Source organism: Erythrolamprus reginae, chromosome 2 (genome assembly GCF_031021105.1).
Source record: "Erythrolamprus reginae isolate rEryReg1 chromosome 2, rEryReg1.hap1, whole genome shotgun sequence".
Taxonomy (NCBI): domain Eukaryota; kingdom Metazoa; phylum Chordata; class Lepidosauria; order Squamata; family Dipsadidae; genus Erythrolamprus; species Erythrolamprus reginae.
The window spans coordinates 23,666,441-23,683,970 of NC_091951.1; the positions used below are offsets into that span (position 1 = coordinate 23,666,441).

The 17,530-nt window shown below is 41.1% G+C and overlaps 1 protein-coding gene across 1 annotated transcript; it reads left to right on the forward strand.

Moving 5' to 3' along the window:
* The first annotated feature begins 2,626 nt into the window (after window positions 1–2,626).
* Window positions 2,627–17,019, forward strand: LOC139159975 (zinc finger protein 271-like). The gene is made up of 3 exons (XM_070737463.1): window positions 2,627–2,699; window positions 7,938–9,601; window positions 14,637–17,019. Exons 2-3 carry the CDS (start codon window positions 8,632–8,634, stop codon window positions 15,299–15,301), a joined length of 1,635 nt encoding a protein of 544 aa, XP_070593564.1. The 5' UTR covers window positions 2,627–2,699; window positions 7,938–8,631; the 3' UTR covers window positions 15,302–17,019.
* The last annotated feature ends 511 nt before the right edge of the window (window positions 17,020–17,530 follow it).

Sequence of the window (17,530 nt, forward strand, 5' to 3'; positions counted from 1 at the left end):
TTTTAACTCCTTTATGCTCAACCACATATGCCTACTAAGAGTTTTCTAGTCACTGATATGTGACTGCCATCTCCTGATAGGACAAAAGAACACTCTTGTTATGTCTCTAACTTTTTTGTAAGACGTTTTCGCTGATTAAATGCTATCAAGTTGTTTTTGACTCCTAGCAACCTACCTTTGCAACAAATCCATGTGAAAGTTAAATGTGACACTAACTAGCTCAGGTGTAGGCAAAGTTGGCTCTTCTATGACTTGTGGACTTCAACTCCCAGAATTCCTAACCCAATCATGCCAGCTCAAGGATTCTGGGAGTTGAAGTCCACATGTCATAGGAGAGCCAACTTTGCCTACCCCTGAACTAGCTTATGAAATTAAGCTATGTGCTGAGCCCTAAATGTTTATGAAGCTCTTATAGAATTGCATAAGAGTTGGAAAAGACCAATTCTCTAAGGAGGAGACTATACCTGGGTGGCGCAGCAGGTAGAGTGCTGTACTGCAGGCCACTGAAGCTGACTGTAGATCTGCAGGTCAGCAGTTCAAATCTCATCACCAGCTCAAGGTTGATTCAGCCTTCCATCCTTCCGAGGTGGGTAAAATGAGGACCCGGATTGTGGGGGCAATAGGCTGGCTCTGCTTAAAAGTGCTATTGCTAACATGTTGTAAGCCGCCCTGAGTCTGAGGAGAAGGGCGGCATTAAAAAAAATTGAATAAAATAAAATAAATAAATACCGTTACCTCTACAAAGAAAGAAAGAAAGAAAGAAAGAAAGAAAGAAAGAAAGAAAGAAAGAAAGAAAGAAAGAAAGAAAGAAAGAAAGACAGACCTTGGAATACTAATATCAAATGACCTAAGTGCCAAAACCCACTGCAACAATATTGCCAAAAAGGCTTCTAAAATTGTCAACCTGATCCTACGTAGCTTCTGCTACGGCAATCACACACTACTCACCAGAGCTTACAAAACTTTTGCCAGACCCATCCTCGTATACAGCTCACCTGTCTGGAACCCACACCGAATTTAGGACATCAACACCCTAGAAAATGTCCAACGATACTTCACCAGAAGAGCCCTTCGCTCCACCACTTGAAACAGAATACCCTACGAAACTAGACTTACAATCCTGGGTCTAGAAAGCTTAGAACTAACACGCCTTAAATATGATCTAAGTATTGTCCACAAGATCATATGCTGCAACGTCCTGCCTGTCAACGACTACTTCAGCTTCAACCGCAATAACATAAGAGCATGCAACAGGTTCAAACTTAATATCAACTGCTCCAAACTTGAGTGTAAAAATTATGACTTTAGCAATCGAGTTGTTGAAGCGTGGAACTTATTACCTGTATCCACGCTAAAGATGCAGCATTATAGTAATCTTTCCAGATCGGTAAAGCTACGTAGCTTCTGCTCCAGCAATCTCACACTACTTTCCAGAGCCTACAAAACTTTTGCCAGACCCATCCTTGAATACAGCTCATCTGTCTGGAACCCATACCACACCTCGGACATCAACACCCTCGAAAATGTCCAAAGATACTTCACCAGAAGAGGCCTTCACTCCTCCACTCGAAACAGAATACCCTACGAAAGTAGACTAACAATCCTGGGTCTAGAAAGCTTAGAACTACGACGCCTAAAACACCATCTAAGTATTGCCCACAAGATCATATGCTGCAACGTTCTGCCTATCAATGACTACTTCATCTTCAACCGCAACAACACAAGAGCACGCAACAGATACAAACTTAATATTAACCGCTCCAAACTAGACTGTAAAAAATATGACTTTAGCAATCGAGTTGTCGAAGCGTGGAACTCATTACCGGACTCAGTAGTGTCAACCCCCAACCCCAATATTTTTCCCTTAGACTATCCACGATTGACCTCTCCAGGTTCCTTAGAGGTCAGTAAGGGGCGAGCATAAGTGCACTAGGGTGCCTTCCGTCCCCTGTCCAATTGTCTCTCTTATATTTTATATATCTTTTCTCCCATTCATATATACTTTCCTCTACTCTTCATTGATGTATTCTATTCTCATATCTCTTCTTCTATCCCTTCTCTGATATTTACTACTACGTTTTTATTCTCTTTAACTTTCAATTTGTATTGGACAAAATAAATAAATAAAATAAATAAATAAAATAAATTGCTTTGAAGTCTCCTCTTAAAAACCACCAAAGAGGAGACTGGACAACCATTTGTAAGGTATAGAATAGGCTCCCCTCCCTGCTTGAAGAATTGCTACCTTCCAACTCTTATTCTGTAACCCTGTAAGAACTTCATGAAAGTTTAGGGCTCAGCATGTAGCTAGCCTTCCCAAATTAAGTAGTGTCACGTTTCATTAATTCACTTGGATGGGTGACAAAGGTGGGTTGCTAGGAGTCGCAAATGACTTGATGGCATGTAATCCGTGAAAATGTCTTGCAAACGTCTTAACAGGGAGATAAGGAATGAGCCTGCTTTACCTCCTCCTATCGGGAGAGGGCGGTCAGGCGGGCAACATGGGCGCCTAGAAAGCCGTTGCTACAGTAAACAGAGGCCTCTGGGGTTGAGCTTTAAGGGGTTAAAACCATCAAGTACTGCATTGCTAGAAAGGAGGGAAGAGAAGGGTTCGGTCTAGCCGCGGGTCGCTCTGGGGAGGAAGGTGGTGCGCCGAGTATCTTCTGGGCTCTTCCGAGAGTCGCAGCGTCAGCTGGTGGGTGAGTTGAGGACGGGTGGGAGGAGAGGGTGGGAGCAAAAAAGGCGGCTTGGTTTCCTCCACAGCGAGGAAGCAGAGAAGCAACCAGAATATAGAAAAAGACAGTTGGATGCGACCCTGACGGTCCTGTATTCCAACCCCCACCTCGAGGGTGAGAACTTAGAGCGTTTCAATAATAATAATAATAATAATAATAATAATAATAATAATAATAATCACCACGACAACAACAGAATAACAGAGTTGGAAGGGACCTTGTGGATCATCTAGTCCCGCCCCTTGCTCAGTCAAGAGACCATACAACATCTCAGACAAATGGCTGAGTATCTTCTTTAAAGCAGCCAGTGAGGAGCATCCACAGCTTGGGAAGTCAAGCCCTTCCTCTGGTCGCTGTCAGGAAATTTGTTCCTAGAATGCTTCCCTCCTTCATTGGTTTCCATCCACTAGGTGTTGTTTTGCCTTCTGGTGCTTTGGAAGATAATCTCTTAATCTTCTCTTCTTTGTGGCAGGACCTCAAGTATTGGAATGTGTAGAAACATAGAAGACTGACGACAGAAAAAGACCTCATGGTCCATCTATTCTGCCCTTATACTATTTTTTGTATTTTATCTTAGGATGGATATATGTTTATCCCAGGCATGTTTAAATTCAGTTACTGTGGATTTACCAACCACGTCTGCTGGAAGTTTGTTCCAAGCATCTACGACTCTTTCAGTAAAATAATATTTTCTCATGTTGCTTTTGATCTTTCCCCCAACTAACTTCAGCTTGTGTCCCCTTGTTCTTGTGTTCACTTTCCTATTAAAAACACTTCCCTCCTGACCCTTATTTAACCCTTTGACATATTTACATGTTTCGATCACGTCCCCCCTTTTCCTTCTGTCCTCCGGACTATACAGATTGAGTTCATGAAGTCTTTCCTGATACGTTTTATGCTTAAGACCTCCCACCATTCTTGTAGCCCCTCCTTGGACCCGTTCAATTTTGTCAATATCTTTTTGTAGGGGAGGTTTCCAGAACCGAACACAGTATTCCAAATGTGGTCTCACCAGCGCTCTATATAGTGGGATCACAATCTCCCTCTTCTTCCTTGTTATACCTCTAGCTATGCAGCCAAGCATCCTACTTGCTTTTCTTACCGCCCGACCACACTGCTCACCCATTTTGAGATTGTCAGAAATCACTACTCCTAAATCCTTCTCTTCTGAAGTTTTTGCTAACACACAACTGCCAATACAATATTCAGATTGAGGTTTCCTTTCCCCAAGTGCATTATTTTACATTTGGAAACATGTCATCTATAATCCTTCTTTTCACAAGACTTGATTTACCCAATTCCTACAGTTGTTTTTCATGTATTTCTGCCTCAAGCCCCCAGTCATGTCTGTTGCTTTTATTTCTTCTCTTCAAACGAACCTTCCTGTTGGTATTAAGTCCAGTATAGCTGACCCTCTAATGATCTCTTCTCTATCTTTTATACCAGGGGTCTCCAACCGCCGGTCCGCGGACCGGGACCGGGCCGTTGGGGGTTTTCAGCCGGTCCGCGGCGCCAGGGCCCCCTCGGCCTTTCCGCGCTGCCCACCGCCCGCCCGATTTGCCCCCTCTGCTCCTCTGCCACCTCCTGCCTTTCACCGCAGCTCCTCCCGCACCCGGAACGCACGCCCTGCCCGCCTCACATTTGCCGAGAGGACTTTCGCCCCGGGCTCTCAGCAAGGGGGCTGCATGAGAGGCGGGGCCGGCGGAAGGTGATATTCAATGTCGGGGGCGCACGGGCGGTTTTGCGCGCGCTCCCTATCTCCCTGCTAGCCCACTCGGAATACTGTATTCAAAATAAGAAAAGCCTTCGCCGGCAAAGGCTTTTCTTATTTTGAATACGTATTCCGAGTGGGCTAGCAGGGAGATAGGGAGCGCGCGCAAAACCGCCCGTGCGCCCCCGACATTGAATATCACCTTCCGCCGGCCCCGCCTCTCATGCAAACCCCCTTGCTGAGAGCCCGGGGCGAAAGTCCTCTCGGCAAATGTGAGGCGGGCAGGGCGTGCGCGCGTCACCGCTGAGAAGAACGGAGAGAGAACGAGAGTGAGTGAAAGCAACAGACAGCAAGATAGAGAGAAAGTGGGAAAGAGAGAGTGAGAGAAAGGGGGGGGAGAGAAAGAGATAGCAAGAGAGAGAGAACAAGAGAGAGAAAGAGCGTGAGAAACAAAACAAGAGAGAAAGATTGAGAGAGAGAGAAAGCAAAAGAGACAGAAAGAAAACAAGAGAGAGAAAGTGAGAAGAGAGAGAAAGAGGGGGAGAGAGAGAGAAAGAGAGGGGGGAGAGAGAGAAAGAGAGGGAAAGGGGGGAGAGATAGCAAGAGAGGGAGAGAGAAAGAGAGAGGGAAAGGGGGAGAGAGGGGGGAGAGAAAGAGGAGATAAAGGAAGAGGAGAGAGAGAAAGGAAGAGAAAGAAAGAAAGAGGGATAGAAAGAGAGAGAGAGATGCTCAGTGAGCCTTTCTTTGAAGTTGCCTTTCTTTCTTTCTTTCTTTCTTTCTCTTTCTTTCTTTCTTTCTTGCTCTTTTTCTTTCTCTCTTTTACCTTTTCTTCCTCTATTTCTTTTCTTTCTCCTTCCTACCTTCTTCCCTCCCTCCCTCCAGTCCTTCCTCTCTTACTCTCCCCTTTCATAAGTTTCCTTGCTTCCTTCCTCTGTTCCTGTACCTTCCCTCTTTCCTTCTTTCTTCCTTCCTTCCTTCCTTTCCTCCCTTCCTTTCCTCCCTCCATTTCTTGCTTTCCTTTTCCTTCCTCCCTTCTTTCCTCCCTCATTCCCTTCTTTCACTCCTTCCTCTCTTACTCTCCCCTTTCACACCTTTCTTTGCACCCTTCTTCTGTTCCTGTACCTTCCCTCTTTCCTTCCTTCCTTCCCACCCTCCGTCCATTCATTCACCCATTCCTCTCTTGATCGCCCCTTTTACGGCGCCGCTGACAGCTAGCTCCCCCCCCCCCCCCCACCGGGCCATGGAAAACTGGTCTAGCTGAAAGCCGGTCCCTGGTGCAAAAAAGGTTGGGGACCTCTGTTTTATACCATAGAGTTGTCAGGTTCCCCAGGAACTTTTAACAAGAAACTGGACAGCCATTTACCCACAGTGGTATGCCCTCTCATGACTGAGCAGGGGATTGATCTAGATCTAGAAGATCTCTAAGATCCCTTCTACCTCTGTTGTTCTGTTATTGACCTGCTTGATTTTTTGGCAATAATATTGGAAATCCCCAGGATTAGGGATTTTTGCTTTTTTGGGATTTTTGCTTTTTTGGGATTTTTGCTTTTTTGTTTCCATGTCTGCCCAAAAAGCAGTAGGTATTTCCTATTGGTATCCCATCCATGCATTAATCAGGTTCAACTGTGTTTAAGCCAGTATTTTTTTAAAAAAATAGGTAGAACCTTTGGGATGTTCAGTTCTATAGGTAATCCTCACTTATCAATTGTTCCATAAGCCTTCACAGTTACAAGCAAAATCAGTGTGAAAGAAAGCAGGAAGTTGCAAACCACAGTCAGGTGAAACTGCCTTTAAAAACCTAGCAATTTGCTTAAAAACTGCAGAGGAGCAGATGTAAGTTGGTATTGTCATGTGATATCATGCTTCCTGATCAGCTGCTTAGTGACTTGGATGCCAGTCCCAAATGCCGTCAGTAAGTGAGGACTGCTTCAATAGGAATGCTATCAGAGTGATTGTGGAGAGTATTTTCTGCCCTTCCTTGGAACTGAGCGTTTCCATGGCAAAACTGGTACTTCAAATCTTGCAGAGTCTTTAGGCATCATTTTATCAGTTAAAGCCCCCAACACCTTTAAAGTTAGCAAAGAAGGTTTGACTGTAAGCATTTTGGGTTTTGGGACAGCTTTCATGCTTAAAACACATGGATTTTCCACATACTGTATATACATATTTGTACGTGTGTGTATTTGTACCTCTTCATGGGTATATCTAAAATTGTATCATCCATCCGCAGCATTTCTAGATATATTTCATAATAACTGTTTAGAGTGTTAAGAATTTTTGTTACGAAGCTATTTTACTATTTCATCAAAACATAAAATACAGAAGAAATAAAAATAATGGAAAAATGGGAGGACGAGAGAAAACTTTCATTTTTTTTCAATTTCGTTTTTCACTAAAAGAAAACTTTATGGTTTTATCTTTATATTCTCTTTAAGAATCTTCTGTATTAAGATATGAATCCTACTCCAATATTTCTTTGCCACATGTCCCCCACAAATGATAAAATCTGTTCTTTACATTCCAACATTATACCTTTTTGGGAAATTCTTCTATTTTAGATACCAAGGTCACAAAACCATTTGATATAGAGCTTCCTCTCCTGAGCAGGGGATTTGACTGAAAGTCCTCCAAAATCCCTTCCAACTCTATAATTCTGTTATATTCTTCCAGTGTTCAAATATTATATTACATCCAAAGAAATTGCCCACTGACTTGAAATATACAGTCAAATGTACATATATAAATCAATGGCAAACATATTTCTGATTTCAAATCCCCTTTAGATTTGAGAATAGGGTCACAATAACTAAATGATACTCTTTGATCATAGGTCCACCAGTCTCGTCTCACCACCATTTCTTTTCTAACAGATCTTCTTAGGGAGACACCCAAAGAGGAAGGCATGTCTAACGAAGTGATGATTAAAATCAACATTTTCTATAACCTTATCATTCCATAAAGACCTGTGCCGTCAGAATCTTTATTCATGCCTGTCAAGTTCAAGGAACATCTTATTTTGGAGAATCACTCACTCTTTTTGCCAGAAAACAACAAGCACCAAAATACAATTTCAAATCTGATCAACTCAGATCTCTTTCCTTAGCACCTTGCAATATTTTTTGTTTTTTTCACATGCCAACTTATATATGTCCATCTGCCATGGTTTGAATTGAGTTAAAGTTAAAACATTTAAACTATGAAAGAGAAATAGCCTGTTTGGTAAAACATTTATCTAAATTGCAGAGATTTTACCCAATAATTGCAGTATGAAGAATTTGTGATTGATCCAAGTCAACAATGAATTTCATGATTGAATGGATATTTGAAGTTGGACCTCAATAATCTTTAATGTGTCAAATGAATCATAATTAACATTAGAAGCTATTTTGGCATGTTTGATTTTTACTTGTCATGTACACTTTTTTCACACCTTCTGCAACCATTTTATAAAGAAACAATTTTAAATCTCCAATTTTATTTCAATCTTACAGATGAAGAGAATACCAGTAAGAGCACTCAGGACAACTGAGAATAACCAGCAACTTTGAAAATGAAAGCAAATTGATCCTTCAGAAAAGCACAGAATTCTTCTCTTTCCCCAGCTGGTGAGAGACAAAGAGGAGAAAATCAAGAAGAGGTTTCAAATGGCGAAAAGTAGAATGTGCAGAACTCAACAATAGATTACATGAAAAGGTCAAAGGAGATTATTTTTTCCATTCAGAAAAAGAGAGAAATATCTAGAAGTGAGTGGGTAGGGAAAAGACAATTGAATGCAGGTCTGTAAATAGTAATGCAGGCCTTTCCCTGTGAGGAAGAAAACAGTAGTTTGAATCAAAGCTGCATGTAACAAAAGATCACATGTATTTTTGACCTCTTCAGAAACATTATTGGTGGAAAAGCTCCATAGAGGTGCCTGTTTTGGAAAAAGAACGCATAGCAAATCACAGATTAAGCATAACATGACCCACATTGGAGGAAAACCATACAAATTATCCAAATGTGGGAAATGATTTATTTAGGCCAGTTCCCTTGTGCTTCATGAGAGGGCCCACACAGGAGAGAAGTCCTATAAGTGCTCCCAGTGCAATAAATGCTTTGGCAAGAATCAGAGGAATCACAGGAGGGGAAAACAGCTGATTGTGGGAAAATTTTCACTCAGAATTCCAACTGGTGGCACATTAGAGGATGCACACAGAAAAGAAATCATATAACTGTCCTGATTGTGGGAAATGCTTCATTGCAAATTCCCACCTGGTGATACACCACAGAATTCACACAGGAGAGAAACCATTTGAATGTCCAGTTTGTGGGAAACATTTCAGTCAGAATTACTATTTGGTTAAACACCAGAAGACTCACGCAGGAGAGAAACCATTTCAATGTCCAGTTTGTGGGAAACATTTCAGTCAGAATTACAATTTGGTTAAACACCAGAAGACTCACACAGGAGAGAAACCATTTCAGTGTCCAGTTTGTGGGAAACATTTCAGTCAGAATTACAATTTGGTTAAACACCAGAAGACTCACACAGGAGAGAAACCATTTCAATGTCCAGTTTGTGGGAAACATTTCAGTCAGAATTATAATTTGGTTAAACATAAGAAGACTCACACAGGAGACAAACCCTTTCAGTGTCCTGATTGTGAGAAAAGTTTCAGTCAGAATTATGATCTGGTCATACACCAGAGGACTCACACAGGAGAGAAACCTTTTGAATGTCCAGTTTGTGGGAAAGGTTTCAGTCAGAGTTGCAACCTCATAGAACACCAGATGACTCACACAGGAGAGAAACCCTTTGAATGTTCTGATTGTGGTAAACATTTCAGTCGGAATCCCAGTTTGGTTAATCATCAAAAGATTCACACAGGAGAGAAACCTTTTGAATGTCCTGTTTGTGGGAAAAGTTTCAGTTGGACCTCCAGCCTGTTGATACACCAGATGACTCACATAGGAGAGAAACCCTTTCAATGTCCTGATTGTGGGAAACGTTTCAGTCAGAATTATGACCTGCTTAAACACCAGAGGACTCACACAGGAGAGAAACCCTTTCAATGTCCTGATTGTGGGAAATGTTTCAGTCAGAAATCTAACCTGGTGAATCACCAGAGGACTCACACAGGAGAGAAACCCTTTGAATGTCTTGATTGTGGGAAATGTTTCAGTAAGAATTCCAGCCTGGTGACACACCAGAGGACTCACACAGGACAGAAAACCTTTGAATGTCCAGATTGAGGGAAACATTTCAGTCACTTTTTTAACCTGGTGTGACACCAGAGGGATAGAAGGGGATAACCATACAAATGACTTATAAGTAATATAGGTTTACACACAGGAGAAAAAGTCAAAGAAATCCACATTAGGCAAATGTTGATGAGTTTAGAAAAGGCATAAATTGATCTTTCATTGGAAGTATAGCTGAGAACTTGATTATTTAACTTCCAGCCTGTTTCATTTTACTGAAAGATATCTCAGAACGGAAGCTATAATTGAAAATATTAATTTGATAAAGGTATACTGTCTGTTTTTGTGTGTGTGTGTGTATTATCAAGACTTTCCTCAGGATCCCATCAAGCGTTGCCATTTCCCACAGGGTCCCTATAGGCATTTAACTGCTCCCCAGGGTCCCCACGTCCTTTTCTTTCCCCACAGAATCGCCACAAGCCTTTTCCCCACCGTCAGGGTCCCGAAGGTCTTTTTCCCTCTCCCGCTGCCTTCCTGCCATCCTTCGGGCTGACTCCCACCCCATCAGGCGTCACAGCCTCTTCCTCCACAGTCTTTGAAAATCTCTTAACTGAAGTTGTTGAAGAAGGTCCACATGTTCCAGGCCACCGGACTATATTCTGGAAACAGCAGTTATTTTCAATTTGCCTGGATTCCATCCTTGGCCATGTGATGGACTTGTGGGTGCAGCTGCATTTTGTGACACCTGCCTCAAGGCCAAAATGGCGGCTGTTTCTGAGTCATTGTCCCATGGGAGAGGGAGAAACTGCTGTTTTGCTACATTCACCCTGCAATAAGGGATTATGAGTGCAATGAAAATGATGGCTGCCCCCTGGAGGTTCCAAAGCGAAGTGTTCAATGGGTGAGAGAATAGGCCCAAGGCCCAACGGAAAAAGCAAACTAAAATTTCAAATGAAAAGGCTATTCTGCCTTGCAGGTGAACCTGGTAGAGATGAGGTCTAGGAATATTGAGTTGAAGAGAAAAGGGAACATGGCTTTGATGACATGATCTAAAAATTTATTAGCAACTTGTGCTACGATCTTGTTTTCTTGCAGTTCTCTGCTTGTTTGCCTTCGATGTCTGATGGGTGATAGAAGCACTCTGACATATCTATTGGAACCCACATTGTGGTGGCAGTGTGAGAATTAAATTGAACTGTGGAAAATCTTTCATTTTTAATAATGCATTGTGTAATGTAAGAAAAATCAATAGTTTTTGATAAGGAAAAAATTGGTTAGCGTCAGTGTTGCTATGAATGTTAGGGCAAGGGAAGGCACCCAGAATGGCCTCCAGCTGCCAGATGTGCAGTGAATAAGTTTAATAATAAAATTATTGCAACACAAAGTCCTTTTCTCAATTCTTCTTCACTGGTGAGGTCTCCACACACACAGTGGATTTCTAACACGCTACAATTGTTAACCTGTAATGTGTCTCTGTGAGACTAGTCACAGCACCGCTGCTGCCTCATGGAGCAGGACTCTGCAAGGCTTGTGCAGTTGCATGCATGAATGGCAGGAGGACCTCAGTTGTGTAGGATGATGGTCACGGGGCTTCTGCAGTTCATGCATGCAAAAGCACAACAAGCCTTGCAGAGTCCTGCTCCACAAGGCAGCAGCTGTAGGCCAGCAGGCCGGCCGGCACCATGAACAGAGAGGCAGGCTTACCTGGCAGGCAGATCAGGGGCTCAGCGCTTCAGGTGGGCAAACTGCAGGGCGAGCGAGCGAGCAGCGAATGGGGCATTAGCAAGGCGAGAACCCATGTGAATAAGTTATATAGGCCAGGGGTAGGGTGGGTGGGCCCGAAATGCCAAGTTGCGGAAAAGCAGCAAGTAGGTGATTGGGTGGACATGGGCAGTGGTGTGTGGACAGGACCGGTTTGGGGGCATGGCCAGCCATTTGTTGCTACTGGGATGGTGAAGCATCTGCTGCCCACTGGCCCCTCTTAGTGCCCCCCTGCTGCCATCCTTGCCTCTAAGCGCCCCCTGTCGTGTCCGTCCCCCCCCCCGGGAACGATACCACCCACTTTGGGAACCACTGGAATAGATGAAATGGCCACTATCGCCTTTCATAGTTTATTAAATAAGCATTAAAACTTCAGTGCAGGATACTGTGCTAAAAACATGGGTAGCTAAGAATCACAAATGACTTGATGGCAAATAATCCGTGAAAACGTCTTGCAAACGCCTTAACAGGGAGACGGGATGAGCCTGTTTTACCCTCTCCTACCGTTAGATGGCGATCAGATGGGCAACACGGGCGCCTAGAAAGCCGTCGCTACAGTAAGCAGAGGTCTCTGGGGTTGAGCTTTAAAGGTTAAAACCATCAAGTACTGCATTGCTAGAAAGGAGGGAAGAGAAGGGGAGGAAGGTGATGCGTCGAGTTTCTTCTGGGCTCTTCAGAGAGTCGCAGCAGCAGCTGGTGGGTGAGTTGAGGGCGGGTGGGAGGAGAAGCTGGGAGCAAGAAAGGCGGCTTGGTTTCCTCCGCAGCGAGGAAGCAGAGAAGGAACCAGAATATAGAAAAACACAGTTGGATGTGAGCTTGGCGGTCCTGTAGTCCATCCGTCTCCTCGGGCGAGAGAACTTAGAGCGTTTCCATAATAATAATGACAACAACGGAATAACAGAGTTGGAAGGGACCTTGTGGGTCATCTAGTCCCGCTCCCCTGCTCAATCACGAGTCCACACACCACCTCAGACAAATGGCTGAGTATCTTCTTCAAAGCAGCCAGTGAGAAGCATCCACAGCTTGGGAAGGTAAGCTCTTCCTCTGGTCGCTCTCAGGAAATTTATTCTTGTTTCTAGGATGCTTCTCTCCTTCATTAGTTTCCATCCATTACCCTTTGTCTTGCCTTCTGGTGCTTTGCAGAATAGGTTAATCTTCTCTTCTTTCTTGCAGCATGTCACTTTTGCTCTTTCTTTTCACCAGACCTACCCAATTCCTACAACCTTCACTGCCTTTTCATTCTATTGTGTCTTTTTCTCCACTACTTCTATCCTTTGTTCATTTTTTTCCAAAATTTGTTGCAGGTTAGTAATTCTACTGTCAACCTTCTGTATCTCCTCTCTCACATTTTCATAGTTGCGATCCATTTTTTCTTGCATCTTCATCATTGTTTCCTGGATTGCCAATAGGAAATGGGCACTGACTAAGTTTGACCTCCCACCTTTTCTGCCCTCAGCATACTATCTAATGATCTTTGGGTTGGGGAAGTTGTTGACAAAACTGGGTTTGATGTTGTTTTCTTGGATGGTTTTTGAATTGTTGCCGTATTAGACATATTGAAGATATTAAACAGGTCACTCAATTCTACCATTCAATTTACAATAAAAATCTTTCTTTTCTATAGCAAGGTCTACTTAAGTTTGTCTTTCTTTGGAAAAAAAATTGGTTATGATGTTATGCTTGTACAAAGCTTAATAGTAATACAATCGGTTATCCAAAGAGAATATGAATTTCTTGAACAAAAACAATATCAACAATTAATATCAACAATTTATCTCCGAATATCTCTATATCCATCAGAGAGAGGAGAAAAGAAAAAGTAAAAAAGTAGGATTTCAAAGCTATCTATTAAATTTGTTCAAATACAAATTAATCTAATTATGCAATCGAGGTATCCATATACTTATATGCTATTTAGTCCGGAAATCAAATCTTAGTAATCCACAAAATTCTTCTTCCAGTTGTTCTTCTTCTTTGGAAGTAGGAGAAGTTTAAATGCTTAAACAACAAGCTTAGTTAATTTACATAGATCAAAGTATTAGTAGTAGGAAAGGTAGGAAAAGTTTAAATGCTTAAACAACAAATCTAGTTAATTTACGTAGATCAAAGTCTTAGTAGTCCATTATTTCTTCTTCCAGTTGTTGTTCTTCTTTAGAAGTAATCTTTACTGTATCAAATGAATCATAATTAACATTAGAAGCTATTTCAGCATTGTGGCATGTTTGCTTTTTACTTGTGATGTACACTTTTTTCACATTTTCTGCAACCATTTTATAAAGAAACAATTTTCAACTTACACTTTTATTTCAGATCTTACAGATGAAGAGAATACCACTAAGAGCAGTCAGGACAACTGAGAATAACTAGAAACTTTGAAGACTGGAAGCAAATTGATCCTTCAGAAAAGCACATAATTCTTCTCTTTCCCCAGCTGATGAGAGACAAAGGGGAGAAAATCAAGAAGAGATTTCAAATGGGAAAAAGTACAGTGTGCAGAACTCAACCATAGATTACATGAAAAGCTCAAAGGAGATTATTTTTTACATTAAGAAAAAGAGAAAAATATCTAGAACTGAGTGGGTAGGAAAAAGACAATTGAATGGCCACAAAAAATAGACACTAATGGAGGTCTGTAAATAGTAATGCAGGCCTTTCCCTGTGAGGAAGAAAACATTAGTTTGGATCAAAGCTCCATGCAAAAAAAGATCACACATATTTTTGACTCACATTGGAGGAAAACCATACAAATTATCCAAATGTGGGAAATGATTTATTTGGACCAGTTCCCTTGTGCTTCATGAAAGAAGTCACACAGGAGACAAGTCCTATAAGTGTTCCCAGTGCAGTAAATGCTTTTGCAAGCTTCAGAGGACACACATGAGGGGAAAACAGCTGATTGTGGGAGAACTTTCACTTAGAATTCCAACTGGTAGTACGTTAGAGGATGCAGATGCACACAGGAAAGAAATCTTATAACTGTCCTGATTGTGAGAAAACCTTCATTGCAAATTCCCACCTGGTGATACACCAGAGGACTCACACAGGACAGAAACCATTTGAATGTCCCGTTTGTGGGAAACATTTCAGTCGGAATTCCAATTTGGTTAAACACCAGAGGACTCACACAGGAGAGAAACCTTTTCAGTGTCCTGATTGTGAGAAAAGTTTCAGTCAGAATTATGATCTAGTCATACACCACAGGACTCACACAGGAGAGAAACCTTTTGAATGTCCAGTTTGTGGGAAAGGTTTCAGTCAGAGTTGCAACCTCGTAGAACACCAGAGGACTCACACAGGAGAGAAACCCTTTGAATGTTTTGATTGTGGGAAACGTTTCAGTTGGAATACTAGTTTGGTTAACCATCAGAAGACTCACACAGGAGAGAAACCCTTTGAATGTCCTGTTTGTGGGAAAAGTTTCAGTTGGAACTCCAGCCTGTTGATACACCAGAGGACTCACACAGGAGAGAAACCCTTTCAATGTCCTGATTGTGGGAAACGTTTCAGTCAGAATTATGACCTGGTGGTACACCAGAGGACTCATACAGGAGAGAAACCCTTTGAATGTCCAGTTTGTGGGAAATGTTTCAGTCAGAAATCTAACCTGGTGAAACACCAGAGGACCCATATAAGGATGAAACCCTTTGAATGTCTTGATTGTGGGAAATATTTCAGTAAGAATTCCAGCCTGGTGACACACCAGAGGACTCACACAGGAGAGAAAACCTTTGAATGTCCAGTTTGTGGGAAATGTTTCAGTCAGAAATCTAACCTGGTGAAACACCAGAGGACCCATATAAGGATGAAACCCTTTGAATGTCTTGATTGTGGGAAATATTTCAGTAAGAATTCCAGCCTGGTGACACACCAGAGGACTCACACAGGAGAGAAAACCTTTGAATGTCCACATTGAGGGAAACATTTCAGTCACTTTTTTAACCTGGTGTGACACCAGAGGATATATAGAAGGGGATAACCATACAAATTACTTATAAGTAATGTACGTTTACACACAGGAGAAAAAATCTAAGAAATCCACATTAGGGAAAAGTTGATGAGTTTTGAAAATGCATAAATTGATCTTTCATTGGGAGTGCTTGAGTATTTAACTTCCAGCCTGTTTCATTTTACTGAAATATATCTCAGAAGTGAAGCTATAATTGGAGAGAAAAAATTGAAAATATTAATTTGATAAAGGTATACTGTCTGTTTCTGTGTGTGTGTGTGTGGGGGTATTATCAAGACTTTCCTCAGCATCCCATCAAGCGTTACCATTTCCCACAGGGTTCCTATAGGCATTTAACTGGTCCTCAGGGTCCCCATGTCCTGTTCTTTCCCCACAGGATCGCCACAAGCCTTTTCCCCACTATCAGGGTCCCCAAAGGTTTTTTTAAACATCAATCTATACTTCCAATAATGACTTTCTAATTATATGTCTCTTAAAATATGAATGATTCTTATGCTTGTCAAACCATACAAAGGCATGCCAGCCTAACATTAAATCATGGCCCTCAAAATTCAATAATCTTCTATTCTCCAAGGTTAGCCATTCCTTGATCTATGATAAAGCCGCAGCATGATAATATAATTTCCAGTTTGGGAGGGTGAGCTCACCTCTCTATCTTACATTTTCTAATGTACAGTACTTAGTTTTATTCTCACTTTTTTCCCTTGCCAGATAAATTTTTTAGTAATCTTTTTTAATTCTTTGAAAAAGTTTCCCCCAGGGTTAATTGGAATTACCTGGAATAAAAACAATACTTTGAGCAGAATATTCATCTTAATTGTAGAGATTCTTCCAAGTAGAGAAAGTTGTAAATAATCCCATATTTCTAAATCCTTTTTAATTTGACCTTGAAGTTTTGTATAATTATCATTTTTAAAGACATAGATTTAGCAGTAATCCAAATACTGTACCTAGATACCTCACTTTCTTTGCTATTTTCATATTTGTCAAGTTTTCCATGTGTTTTTTCTGTGATTCTGTCATATTTTTAATTAACAGTTGCCTCTTGCTTTTATTAATTTTCAAACCTGCCACACTTCCACACTCTTCTATTAGATCTATTAAATTTGGTATTGAGGTCAGGGGATTCTCTATAATGAAGTCAACATCATCTGCGAATGCCTGGATTTTGTAAGATTCTTTTTAAATCTCTAATCCTTTAACATATTTGTTTGCTCTTATTTTTATTAACACAGTTTCCAATGTTAAGATAAATAGCAGAGGTGAGGGGGCAACCCTGTCTAACCCCTCTTTGTATGTCTAACCTTTCTGTTTGATCATTATTTAATATAGTTTTGGCTGTTTGATTTGAGTATATCGCATCTATTAAATTAACAAATTTGGTGCCAAATTTCATTTTGTTTAATTGCAATTTCATAAAAGTCCAATCTACATTGTCAAAAGCTTTCTTTGTGTCCAGCAATACAAACGCCATTTGTTCGTCTGGACTTTGTTCATAAAATTCCAATGTATTTATAATTGTCCTCAAATAGTTTTTAATTTGTCTTCCCGGCAAAAATCCATTCTGATCTTCATGAATAATTTCATTTTAAAAAATTTTAAGTCTAAGTGCATATATAGTGACAAATATTTTATTATCTACATTTAATAAAGATATTGGTCTATAATTTTGTATTTTATCCTTCTCTGTTCCTGGCTTATGTATTAACGTTATTAGAGCTTGTGACCATGAAGTTGGGATTTTACCATTTATAATAATCCTGTTAAAAATCTCTAACATATTCAAAGTAAGTACGTTACTATCTAGTTTATAGAATTCAGCAGGTATAGCGTCTGGGCCAGTAGCTTTATTGGTTTTTTGGTTTTTCAGAGTTTGTTGTAATTCTGCCATAGTAAATGGGGCATTAAGCCTTTTTTGTTGTTCTTCTAATAGTGGTGGTAGATTCTAGTCAGTCAGCTGTCCTGGAACCGCAGGTTGGTTCTGTTCCTCAATAAACGGACCTCCTTTCTTAAGCAGCCTGCATTTTATTCGTGGCTTGGACCTGGACCTGGATTTTTCTTCTAACAGGATGTAGAGTGGTTTTGATCTCCAGTGAGAGTCACACTAAAAAAAGATAAGGAATTTCTAAATCAGCTTTTTACAAAGTAGCCCCCTCCAAGGGGTTTGCCCAAGGG